We start from the raw sequence: 13,871 nt of genomic DNA on the forward strand, positions 1-13,871 counted from the left end.
ACAGTGTGGAGCATGTTACTGTACTTTGGCACCAAGGCTCTTGTATATAGAAAATATTGAATGGTTCCTAATTTTGTATGCTGAACCTTGGAAATCAGATAGCTTCCTTATTTTCAGGTTTTAGTGAAGGCAGGGAGTTGCCAGATGTTGTTGTCAACACTATTGAGAAATGGTGCTCTGTGAAGGTAAATTTTATTATGAGTGGTCACAGCAGAGCAATAGACAATAGGTGCAGGAGTAGGCCATTCGGCCCTTTGAGTCAGCACTGCCATTCACTGTCATCGTGGATGATCATCCACAATCAGTATCCAGTTCCTGCCTTATCCCCATAACCTTTGATTCTGCTATCTTTAAGAGCTCTATCCATCTCTTTCTTGAAAGCATCCAGAGACTTGGCCTCCACAGCCTTCTGGGGCAGAGCATTCCATATATCCACCACTCTCTGGGTGAAAGTTTATACTCAACTCAGTTCTGAATGGCCTACTCCTTATTCTTAAACTGTGGCCTTTGGTTCTGGACTCACCCATCAGCGGGAACATGCTTCCTGCCTCCAGCATATCCAATCCTAATAATCTTATATTCTTCAATAAGATCCCCTCTCAGCCTTCTAAATTCCAGAGTATACAAGCCCAGTTGCTCCAATCTTTCGACATATGACAGTCCCGCCATCCCGGGAATTAACCTTGTGAACCTACGCTGCACTCCCCCAATAGCTGAATGTCCTTCCTCAAATTTGGAGATCAAAACTGCACACAATACTCCAGGTGTGGTCTCACCAGGACCCTGTACAGCTGCAGAAGGACCTCTTTGCTCTTATACTCAATTCCTCTTGTTATGAAGGCCAGCATGCCATTAACTTTCTTCACTGCCTGCTGTACTTGCATGCTTGTACAAGTGACTGATGTACAAGAACACCTAGATCTCATTGTACTTACCCTTTTCCTAACTTGACTCCACTTAGATAATAATCTGCCTTCCTGTTCTTACCACCAAAGTGGATAACCTCACCTTTATCCACATTAAACTGCATCTGCCCACTCACCCAGCCTGTCCAAGTCACCCTGCATTCTCATAACATCCTCCTCACATTTCACACTGCCACCCAGCTTTGTGTCATTGGCAAATTTGCTAATGTTACTTTTAATTCCCTCATCTAAATCATTAATATATATTGTAAACAGCTGCGGTCCCAGCACTAAACCCTGCGGTACCCCACTGGTCACTGCCTGCCATTCCAAAAGGGACCCGTTAATCGCTACTCTTTGTTTTTTGTCAGCCAGCCAATTTTCAATCCGTGTCAGTACTCTGCCCCAATACCATGTGCCCTAATTTTGCCCACTAATCTCCTATGTTGGACTCTATCAAAGGTTTTCTGAAAGTCCAGGTACACTACATCCACTGGCTCTCCCTTGTCCATTTTCATAGTTACATACTCAAAAAATTCCAGAAGATTAGTTAAGTACGATTTCCCCTTCGTAAATCCATGCTGACTCGGACCGATCCTGTTACTGCTATCCAGATGTGTCGTAATTTCATCTTTTATAATTGACTCCAGCATCCTTCCCTCCACCGATGTCAGGCTAACTGGTCTATAATTCCCTGTTTTCTCTCTTCCTCCCTTCTTGAAGAGAGGGACAACATTAGCCACCCTCCAATCCACAGGAACTGATCCTGAATCTATAGAACATTGGAAAATGATTACCAATGCGTCCACGATTTCTAAAGCCACCTCCTTAAGTACCCTGGGATGCAGACCATCAGGTCCCGGGGACTTATCAGCCTTCAGACCCAACAGTCTGTCCAACACCATTTCCTGCCTAATATAGATTTCCTTCAGTTCATCCATTACCCTAGGTCCTTTGGCCACTATTATATCTGGGAGATTGTTTGTGTCTTCCCTAGTGAAGACAGATCCAAAGTACCTGTTCAACTCTTCTGCCATTTCCTTGTTCCCCATGATAAATTCACCCGCTTCTGTCTTCAAGGGCCCAATTTTGGTCCTAACTATTTTTTTTCCTTTTCACATACCTAAAGAAGCTTTTACTATCCTCCTTTCTATTCTTGGCTAGTTTACCTTCATACCTCATTTTTTCACTACGTATTGCCTTTTTAGTTACCTTCTGTTGCTCTTTATAAGTTTCCCAATCCTCTGGCTTCCCACTCATCTCTGCTATGTTATACTTATTCTCTTTTATTTTTATACTGTCTATTACTTGTCAGCCACAGCCTCCCCTTACTCCCCTTAGGATCTTTCTTCCTCTTTGGAATGAACTGATCCTGCACCTTCCGCATTATTCCCAGAAACGCTTGCCATTGCTGTTCCACTGTCATCCCTGCTAGGGTATTGTTCCATTGAACTTTGGCCAGCTCCTCCCTCATAGCACCATAGTTCCCTTTGTTCAACTGTAAAACTGACACTTCCGAGTTTCCCTTCTCCCTCTCAAATTGTAGATTAAAACTTATCATATTATGGTCACTACCTCCTAATGGCTCCTTTACCTCGAGGTCCCTGATCAAATCCGGTTCATTGCACAACACTAAATCGAGAATTGCGTTCTCTCTGGTAGGCTCCAGTACAAGCTGTTCTAAGAATGTATCTCGGAGGGACTTCACAAACACCGTTTCTTGGGGTCCAGTACCAACCTGATTCCTCCAGTCTACTTGCATGTTGAAATCCCCCATAACAACTGTAGCATTACCTTTGCGACATGCCAATTTTAACTCTTGATTCAACTTACACCCTACATCCAGACTACTGTTTGGGGGCCTGTAGATAACTCCCATTAGGGTCTTTCTACCCTTAGAATTTCTCATTTCTATCCATACTGACTCTACATCTCCTGATTCTATGTCTCCACTCGCAAGGGACTGAATATCATTCCTCACCGACAGAGCCACCCCACCCCCTCTGCCCATCAGTCTGTCTTTTCGATATTCATTTCCCAGGCCCTGTCCACTTGAAGCCATGTCTCTGTTATTCCCACAACATCATACTTACCAATTCCCAACTGTGCCTCAAGCTCATCTACTTTATTTCTTATACTCCGTGCATTCATATATAATACTTTTAATTCATTACTTCCCTCACCTCCCATATCAATTCCTATTTCACTTGGCCATACTGTACAATCCCTTCTTGAGCTTTCTGCTCTGTTGATTCTGCTATCTTTCTTAACTTTTCTTATTCTCACTTTCCCTTTATCTCCATCCTTATATTTCCAGTTCGTCCCCTCCCCCCCACTACTTAGTTTAAACACACCTGTGTTGCGGAGGCAAACCTGCCTGCCAGAATGCTGGTGCCCCGCTTATTAATGTGCAACCCGTCCCTTTTGTACAATTCATCCTTACCCCAAAACATACCCCAGTGGTCCAAGAATGTAAATCCTTGCTTCCTGCACCAGTTCCTCAGCCACACATTCAGATCCATTATCTCCCTGTTCTTGCCCACTCCAGCACGAGGAACTGGAAGCAAACCGGAGATAACCACCCTGGAAGTCCTGCTTTTCAGCCGCCTTCCGAGTTCTCTGAAGTCACGCTGTAGAATGTCTTTCCTTTTCTTCCCCATGTCATTTGTGCCGAGATGCACCACCACTTCCGGATGTTCACCTTCACTCTTGAGGATTCCCTGGAATCGGTCCATGACATCCTGGATCCCGGCACCAGGGAGGCGACACACCATCCTTAAATCTCGCCTGTTGCCACAGAAACCCCTTTCTGTACCTCTCACTGTGGAGTCCCCTACTACCACGGCTCTGCCTGAAGTCTGTCTCCTCGGCTTTGCTTCAGCGCCAATTGTTGACTCGCAGACCTGACTGCCTCTCAGGCTGGCATCATCTTCTGTCCCAACAGCTTCCAAGAGGGTGAACCTGTTTACCAGAGGCACATCCCCCGGGGTCTCCTGTACTTCAAGCATCCTTTCCTTGCTCATTGTCACCCCCCCCCCCCCCTTCCGGTATCCTCGGTGTAACGACCTCACTGTAGGTCCTGTCCAGAAAACTCTCGTTTTCCCGGATTAACCTAAGGTCATCCAGTTGCCTCTCCAGTGCTGTAACACAATCCTTCAGAAGCTGAATCTGGACACATTTTCCACAGGTGTAGGAGCCAGAGGCACTATCAGTGTCCCTGACCTCCCACATCATGCACGCAGCACACTGAATCAGCCTAGCGGTCATCTCTTCACCACTTCTCACCCTCTCCAACTATGGCGTAGCCTCCTCGCCGAAGACTCTCGAGCCAAAGACTCGCACTTTTCTCACAAGACACTTCCCTCGACAAGGCCGCTCCCTTACAGCAAACCTTGCTTATATTAGCTGATAATTTGAGTAATTAGCTTCACCTGCCGCACCTCCTCCGACCTGGAAGGTCTGTTTTCCTCGCTGCTCACGACCAGCTTTTTAAATCAGCCGCTCCTTCTCAGCCAATCCCTGCACTTACTCCTTCATCTGTCGCGCCTCCTCCGACCTGGAATGTACAATTTCTCAGGAAATGTTGAAATGGCCCAAATGTAGCACAATCAGCGGCAACAGATTTTCTGGAACTGCTTGAATTTGTATAATTCTGCAAATTGTGAACCTTTGGGAAATGTGAGCTGTTTACAAGTTGATAAGTTTTGGTGTGTAGGATTGCTTCAGAGGAAGGGTGCAGGATTTGTCATCAGAGAGAACACCAACCCATCAGAAGAATCGCGATTGGACTGCCAGACAGTCTCCTGAAACACTGCAGTTTGCCAGTGGGCAAAAGACCGGAGCTGATCAAAATCCTGACTCAATATATTTTAAGGTATTCTAAGTTTTGTACATAATTGCATTAATGCAGCTAAAAATGTTTGATTATTTTTGTTAGAATGGTTGTTACAATTTTGGCAGCATATTAAACGTAATGCTTTGTGGTGTGGCTATTTGCTATGTAAAGCAAGTTTCAGTTCCTGGCCTGGTACAAGGATTGATGTCTTCAGTACTGATTAGTCCTGGTGAATTGATGTGGAGAGAGGAACTACCTATTGATTCCTAATACCTTGAAGTAGCCTGTTTTCATATGTAATTGAATCCAAAAGAAGCTTGTTTCAGTGTTCAAAAAATCTTCTATATGTGGTGGAGTCTGATATTGTCATTTGGCTTGCTCTGAAGGGTTTCTATTAAATAATATAATGTCAGACCAATGTGCTGTTGTAAAAAACAACGTATAACAATGCTTGGAGAAATATCAAATGATTATTGTTCATCTGTTCATTAACTGCCTCTAGTACCATGATTTACATTCATGGTCTTTAACTTTTCTCAATAGGATGACAGTGAGTTTCCAGAGTTGATTAGTGGAGCTGGGGTTTCTAAAGGCAAAACTGTTGGCCTTGATAATGCTCAGAATAAAAGCTCTTCCGTTTGTCAACTCACAAAAAAGCCATTGGGGGTGAGTTTATGGTTTAGATCTGTTTCCCATTGTATTCAGCAAAATATTAAATTGGAATATTTGTACGTCTTCACTAAAATTTGAATGTCTTCAAAAAGGCAACTATGCCTAAAAAGAGTAGTGTGAGCTGCCTTAATGATGATCACCCAGCAGCACTGGTGATGAAATGCTTTGAGAGGTTGGTCATGGCTAGAATGAATTCCTGCCTCAGCCAGGACCCACTGCAATTTGCCTATCGTCACAGTAGGTCTATGGCAGGTACAATCTCAATGGCTCTTCACGCAGCCTTGGATCACCTGGACAATGCATACGCCTACGTATATCAGAATGCTGTTCATTGACTATAGCTCAGCGTTTAACAGCATTTCCAGAGTCCCGTTTGTTGAGCCACAGAACCTGGGCCTCTATCTCCCTCTTCAGTTGGATCCTCAACTTCCTAACCAGAAGACCACAATTTATACTGATTGGTGATAATATCTCCTCCTCGCTGACAATCAATACTGACACATCTCAGGGGTGTGTGCTTAGCCCACTGCTCTACTCCCTCTATACCCATGACTGTGTGGCTATACATAGCTCAAATACCATCTATCAATTTGCTGATGGTACAACCATTGTTGGTAGAACCTCAGATGGGGATGAGAGGGCGTACTGGAGCGAGTTATGCCAACTAATGGAGTGGTTTTGCAGCAGCAAAATCATAAGACAAAAAAGTTGATTGTGGGTTTCAGGAAGGGTAAGGTGAGGGAGCACACCAATCCTAATAGAGGGATCAGAAGTGGAGAGAGTGATCAGTTTCAAGTTCCTGGGTGTCAAGATCTCTGAGGATCTAACCTGGTCCTAACATATTGATGCAGCTATAAAGAAGGCAAGGTAGTGGTTATATTTCATTAGGAGTTTGAAGGGATTAGTTTGTCACCTAAGACACTCAAAAGCTTCTATAGATGACGAGGGTAAAGCGGTGGATGTTGTCTATATGGACTTCAGTAAGGCCTGTGACAAGGTCCCACATGGAAGGTTGGTTAGGAAGGTTCAATCATTAGGTATTAATATTGAAGTAGTAAAATGGATTCAGCAGTGGCTGGATGGGAGGCGCCAGAGAGTGGTGGTGTTTGTCGGATTGGAGGCCTGTGCCTAGTGATATGCCTCAGGGATCTGTACTGGATCCAATGCTATTTGTCATATACATCAATGATCTGGATGATGGGGTGGTAAATTGGATGAGTAAGTATGCAGATGATACTAAGGTAGGTGGTGGAGTGGATAATGAAGTAGGTTTTCAAAGCTTGCAGAGAGATTTAGGCCACTTAGAGTGGGCTGAAAGATGGCAGATGGAGTTTAATGCTGATAAATGTGAGGTGCTACATTTTGGTAGGACTAATCAAAATAGGGCATAAATGGTAAATGTTAGGGCATTGAAGAATGCATTAGAACAGAGGGATCTAGGAATGATGGTGCATAGTTCCCTGAAGGTGGAATCTCATGTGGATAGGGTGGTGAAGAAAGCTTTTGGTATGCTGGCCTTTATAAATCAGAGCATTGAGTATAGGAGTTGGGATGTAATATTGAAATTGTACAAGGCATTGGTGAGGCCAAATTTGGAGTATTGTGTGCAGTTTTGGTCACCGAATTATAGGAAAGATGTCAACAAATTAGAGAGAGTACAGAGAAGATTTACGAGAATGTTACCTGGGTTTCATCACCCAAGTTACAGAGTAAGGTTGAACAAGTTGGGTCTTTATTCTTTGGAACGTAGAAGGTTGAGGGGGGATTTGATAGCAGTATTTAAAATTATGAGGGGGATAGATAGAGTTGACGTGGATAGGCTTTTTCCATTGAGAGTGGGGGAGATTCAAATAAGAGGACATGAGTTGAGAGTTAAAGGGCAAAAGTTTAGGGGTTACATGAGGGGGAACTTCTTTACTCAGAGAGTGGTAGCTGTGTGGAACGAGCTTCCAGCAGAAGTGATTGAGGCAGGTTCGATGTTGTCATTTAAAGTTAAATTGGATAGATATATGGACAGGAAAGGAATGGAGTGTTATGGGCTGAGTACAGGTCGGTGGGACTAGGTGAGAGTAAGAGTTCGGCACGGACTAGAAGGGCCAAGATGGCCTGTTTCCATGCTGTAATTGTTATATGGTTATATAGATGTACTGTGGAGGGCATTCTGACAGGATGCATCACTGTCTGGTATGGGGGCAATACTGCACAGGACCGAAAGAAGCTACAGAAAGTTGTAAAATTCATCAGCTCCACCCTGGGTACCCAGGGCATGCCGTCTTCTCATTGTCACTCTCAGGAAGGAGCTACAGAAGCCTGAAGGTGCATACTCAGTGAATCAGTAACAGCTTCTTCCCCTCTGCCATATGATTCCTTAGTAGACATTAAGCCCATGAGCACGACCTCACTTTTTTTAATGTACTGTATATTATTTCTGTATTTGCACTTTTTAAATCTATTCAGTATGCATATTTATTGTAACTCGCTGTGTATATGTGTCCTGTAGTTGATTTACTTTTTTCTTTCTATGTTATACATTGCATGGTACTACTGCTGCTAAGCTAACAAATTTCACGACACATGCCAGTAATAATAAATCTGATTCTGGAATCGAAGTGGGGCAGAAATGTCTACCATTTTGTAGGAGATTGGTGATGGTATTTTACTGCTTTCTGATCCATGAAGTAAATGAGGAATTTTGATGTTTATTATTGTTTGTTAATTTTGCATTTCCCTAGTTGGGTGATCTCCCAGAAACTTCTCCAATCAATATAGTGCAGACACCAATTCCAATAACTACAGCTATTCCAAAACGTGCTAAAAGTCAAAGGAAAAAAGCATTGGCTGCAGCACTTGCCACTGCTCGGGAGTATTCAGAGATTAGCATGGAGCAAAAAAAACTCCAGGTCAGTAACATTTTAGAAGTTTCTTTAGAGTTTGAAGATATACTTACCCAGATGTTTTAAATGATACAACAGCCAAAGCTTAAGTTAGAAAACATTGAAATGCAGCTCATGATTTAATTAGGTAAATTTTGGCACCCATAACTTAATCTTATTTGATTAAGTTACTTGAATCAGGTAACTCAAGTCACTCTGTTGGATTAACTTTGTGGTTATAAATGTCTTGCACTGTGATGGAGCTCATATGAAGGTTGTGTATTTTTTTTAATTACCTGATTAACTTCATGAAAGAAATAATACATTTGTGTATCCCAAAGCATTCATTTAATGTCAGAGGTATTTTATGCTGTGGTCTTTTTCATGTTTTGCATTTTCTCAAGGAGGCTCTGAATAAGGCAGCAGGGAGGAAGAGTAAAGCTCCTGTGCAACTGGATCTTGGTGACATGTTAGCTGCACTAGAGAAACAGCAACAAGCCATGAAAGCAAGGCAAATGACTAATACAAAACCACTGACATACTCCGGTAAACTTCATTGTTATACTATTTGTGTGCCTAATTTTGCCCGTAAACTGGATATATTATTGATGTTACTGCTAATGACAGTCAAATGCCTTTATAGGGACTGAACACTTTCACTACCTTTGACGTAAATTGAACCTAGAATAAACCCTAACCATGTTCCTCAGCCACTATTACAAAAATTGAGGAGTTCTACTGAGCCAGTATCAGAATCCGATATCAATTTGCGTGAATGATGTGTCCCCTTGGGTGGTAGGGTAAGAAAAAAAAGGACCAGATTGAAAGCCATAAGGTCCAGGAGATTATACACTGACAGATCACATAGAACATTACAGCACAATACAGACCCTTCAGCCTGTGACATTGTGCTGACATTTAACTGAATCGCATTCCCAGGTAGCTTAACTTCCATCTTTTAAAGATCTTGTTTTCCTAAGTATTTGATAAAATCATTTCACAGACATTGGTCTTCCAGTCCTGAGATCTCACTCCTAACTCTTAGCATTGATACATTTATTTATTTAGAGATACAGCACAGAAGAGGTGCTTCCAGCCCAATGAGCTGACCCTAACCCTAAATCACAGGACAATTTACAATGACCAATTAACCTACTAGTTGGTACGTCTTTGGAATGTGGGAGGAAACTAGAGCACCTGGAACAATCTCATGCAGTCGCAGGGAGAATGTACAAACTCCTTATAGCCAGTACCAGAATTAAACTGCCAATTCTAATGGCCCAATAGCATTGCTGTAACTGCTACACTACCAGCACTACCATGGTGCCCTGCTAATATTCTGCTAATAAAATGTTTTATTCTCCATTCTTGCAGTTGGTACAACAGCACTTCTTTCTGTCAAAGATTGTGGAAGCATGAAAAACTTACCTAATCAGCAATTTATCGGATTTCATAATCCATTGGATTCTGGTGCCCCAAGGATAAAAAGAGGAAAGGAAAGGGAGATTCCAAAAACAAAACGTCCAACTGCTCTTAAAAAGGTAACTATTTGATCAGATAGCACAAGACAACAAAGGTTTTGCTTCCTGAATACTTTTGCATGTATCTAATGGATCTTGGGCTGCTAATCATGAAAATCACCATGCAATTTTCTAATCATGCACCATTTTGTTGTAATTGCCTCTTTTTCTTATTTCAAAATTCAGGTCAGTTGAAATGTTGTCCACAATATAAGCTGAAGGGTTTTCTATCTTGTCCAGGCATGCTTAGGCAGGGTGGATGCTACATGGCAGGACAGGCTTTAGAAAGGCCTGTGAAGCATCATGCACACACCGTTCTATGCAGACATTTACATGTATATTGGTTTTCAATCACATTAATGCACATGCTTCATGTGCAAAGCATATTATGTGTACTGATTATAATAAAATAGTTGTGTTTTTAGGAGTATTTGTGATAGCAAAATGTCTTGCCAATGTTGCAACAGCCGTGATACTTTCTGTTATATTTGTGGTGAGTGTACGCTTAAATCTCAAAAACAGAACATGACTCCTCTTATTAAGAAAGCCTATGAGCTCCACTTTGTGTGTAAAATTGGTGACTAAGACAAAGCCTGGGCTCCTCACATTTGTTGCATTCCCATTTAGACTTTTCCTGCAAATCGTGATGCTCTCATTGACAAGCATGATGAAAAGTTTCACCAGGACATTGCAGTCATGGTGAAACAGTATCAAGGCAACTGGAATCCATCGATGCTGGCTGATTATTAGGTGAAAAGCCTCAGACACTGAGTACAAATGAAAATCATCAACAAAACATTTTTAGCTTAGTTGAACTGTTGCAAAGTGTCATCACAATTATGCAATTAAATGCATTATATTTGTGTTCAGCTTCAAGTGGTCTATCATAACCACAACAAAATTTTGAGGAAGCTACCCTTTAGAAAAGAATTGTTGTCCTGTATAATTAATGCATGGTGAAAGAATTAAGTCTCAGTCTTGACTGTGGAAATTTTAGTTTTGGTGAAGCGTAACCACAATCTAGAATAGATTTCGTAAAATTGAGGATGAAAAATTAACTCAAGCACCATCACCAGCAGCATCAATTCCATCTAAGTTTTTAATGTAATTTGGCTTTGATAAAGAAAGACAAGGACTGTTACGAATGAGAGTTATATTGGCTGACTCTTAAATATTATATATTTACTAAGTAAATCATTACTAATTATATATTTTCCTTAAATAATGTTTGAATATGGATATGCAGATTAATGTATTTTTGGGATGGCTTGTGAAAACTGAGTGGCCCATCTTTCTGAGGGAGGTAAAGTCCAAGATAAACCGGTACAAATTCCATTTTTGACTAAGCTGTAGCTTTCAGTGAAGGCTTGGCCATCCTTTGTTTCAACAAACAAGTACAAAGGTTTAAACAGAAAAAATGCAAAACCATTTCTTTAAATGGATTTAAAAGGCACATATATGTTTAAAATAGTGATATATATATGTTTTAGTTTCCTATTTAATGCAGCAATTTTAAATTGCAGTTCTGCTTCATTTTCCAATCAACATGTTAAAATTCTTTTTATTTCACTGCACACAGATTATATTGAAGGAAAGAGAGGAGAAGAAAAACAGATTTTCGATAGAGCCAACAATTGTGGGGTCAGAGGAACAAGGTGATGTGCAGCTAGGTTTTCAGGAGGAACCAAAATTAACACAAGAAGTGGTTTCTCAAGAAGGCAAGTCCTTACAAATGGAGTGAATTAATATTTTCTTTTGATCATCTTCTGCTTTTTTGTGGTTAGCTATCTCTTCGGGTACATTTCCATGCACCATTGACATTCTTACTGGTATTTAAATGCCTTCCACAATATGTAGCTGCTTTTTGAGTGTTAGAGATTGTCCAATGTTCACATCTTGACCAGAAGCTTGAGTCAAAGGACATCAGGAGTTCAGGTTTCCACTCTGTGCTTGAAAGCCAATGATATGGACGGCTGATGAAAGACAGTCTGGAGCCTAGGCCTCCACTCCACATTCAAAGGCCAGCAATGTGTAGGTGGGATAGAAACATAGAAAACCTACAGCACAATGTGTTCGTCCATCGTCAACGTTGATAAGGACCTCGACACCATTATGATGGTGTCGAGACTAGCGCGTGATTTCCATTTAAGTGAGGGAGAGTTGCGCAGTGTCAACCTCACTCTCTCTTCCCAATTCCCATCTGGATCCAGTGGCAAGACAGAGTCAAGACGACTGGAGATGGGACTAGACGCAGTGGATGACCGGGACGTATTCTGTGTCTAGTTCTGCTGTACACATTCCACAACGCTTGCAGAGACCGCCTTCTTGACCGTTGGACCTTCCATTGGTCTCGTCCACTCAATCTGCCGGAGTCTGTCTTCACATGCTGGGATAGACAACTCCCTATCTCACTGAAGGTTTGAGACCTGTCGGCTATCCGCACCTGGTTCAGCCGGCTTGTCGAAGCCGTTGCCCGGGGTGTGGCCGCTGTCGCATGCAAACAGCTATGGGGACCACAGGTGAGAGCTGAGTGCCAGGTGCAAGACCAAAGGTGGACTAACCGCTTTGAAAAGGACGCGACGTGTTCTGCCACCAGAGGTGTTATCCCTCCCTGACACTCCATACACCCCTACAGCACAATACAGGCCCTTCGGCCCACAAAGCTGTTCCAAACATGTCCTTACCTTAGAACTACCTAGGCTTACCCATAGCCCTCTGGTTTTCTAAGCTCCAAGTACCTATCCAGGAGTCTCTCAAAGACCCTATCATTTCTGCCTCCTCCAGCAGCAGCCGTTCCACACACTCACCGCTCTGCATAAAAAAACTTACCCCTGACATCTGTACCTACTTCCAAGCACCTTAAAGCTATGCCCTCTTGTGCTAGCCATTTCAGCCCTGGGGAAAAACCTCTGACTATCCACATGATCAATGCCTCTCATCATCTTACACACCTCTAGCAGGTCACCTCTCATGCTCCGTCGATCCAAGGAGAAAAGGCTGAGTTCACTCAACCTATTCTTATAAGGCATGCTCCCCAATCCAGGCAACATCCTTGTAAATCTCCTCTGCACCCTTTCTATGGTTAGAACGCAGGACATCTGGAGTCTATGCATCTGCTCTGCCCTCAAGGGACAATGGTGTGGGTGGGTGACAAAGGACATCCAGAGTTTAGGCCTCGGCTCTGCACTTGAAGCCCAGCGACATGGACATGGGACAAAGCACATAAGCCTCCACACTGCACCCAGGCCAGCAATGTGAATGGGTGACAAAGGACATCCTTGGATGTTGTTCTGTCACAGTTCAGAGGGTCCCCCTGAAAGCAGGAGGCAAGAGGGTCAATGAGTCAGTGCGCCTGGAGTTCAAGCCTGGACTTCAGGGTGCAGTTAATCCAAACAACACTTTTTACTCTGTTTTCATGTTCATGCGATAAATAAATCTGAATCAGAAAAAAATCTGAATCTGACTCATCTCTTTGCAAATGTAAGGGCAGGCAAACTGAATTGAGAGCTGTTCAATCATTGAGTACCCATGTTTAGGCAACTGGAAATTTTATAATGGAGTTACATTATTTTTTCTTAAGCTGTCCTCAAATAAGCACTTTGACCAACAGCAATTATTATTGAATGATGTAGCATTTGTCTGATTGGTTCACATATATATGTCTGATGAGTTGATGTGAAGGAGGTTTTTATTAGCAGTTGCTACACCATTGAATCTTTGAAAGTTACTTTGTTTGGTTTAAAAAAATAACTAAACCAAATTTTAACTTTTTCTATAAAGAAACTTTTATCCATCTGGTAGCTTATTAAAACTTACTATTTTCTGATGAAGTATTTCTTCAGTCAGTCATTGAAATTAAAAGGAAAATCACTTCATTCTCTAAACCTGGTAATTGGTTGGAATTTGAACCATATTTTGCAAAGTGATCTTTCTCTGCAGTAATGCATAAATACAAGACTTAATTTTGGATTTCAGTTCTAATTTTTATTTTACTTCAAAATTACTATTAATTATTAAATAAGAACAGTTGGTCTCCATACAGGCATTGACTCCAACATAGAAAAGA

General features: G+C 42.0%; 1 protein-coding gene across 7 annotated transcripts in view; it reads left to right on the forward strand.

Moving 5' to 3' along the window:
• secisbp2l (SECIS binding protein 2-like) overlaps positions 1-13,871 on the forward strand; it is a 195,633-nt gene that overhangs the window by 150,924 nt on the left and 30,838 nt on the right. For 5 of the 7 annotated variants that reach the window (XR_011889084.1, XM_072278482.1, XM_072278485.1 and 2 more), the window contains 6 exons: positions 4,621-4,779; positions 5,284-5,406; positions 8,145-8,312; positions 8,690-8,831; positions 9,660-9,826; positions 11,385-11,523. Coding sequence is in view for 6 of the 7 variants with exons in the window: in XM_072278482.1 (XP_072134583.1) it covers positions 4,621-4,779; positions 5,284-5,406; positions 8,145-8,312; positions 8,690-8,831; positions 9,660-9,826; positions 11,385-11,523 (898 nt within the window). In the remaining variant the exon portion in view is untranslated. The remainder of the gene's footprint in view (positions 1-4,620; positions 4,780-5,283; positions 5,407-8,144; positions 8,313-8,689; positions 8,832-9,659; positions 9,827-11,384; positions 11,524-13,871) is intronic. The other 2 variants (XM_072278483.1, XM_072278487.1) reach the window with 2 other exon arrangements.

Source organism: Mobula birostris, chromosome 14 (assembly GCF_030028105.1).
Source record: "Mobula birostris isolate sMobBir1 chromosome 14, sMobBir1.hap1, whole genome shotgun sequence".
NCBI lineage: Eukaryota > Metazoa > Chordata > Chondrichthyes > Myliobatiformes > Myliobatidae > Mobula > Mobula birostris.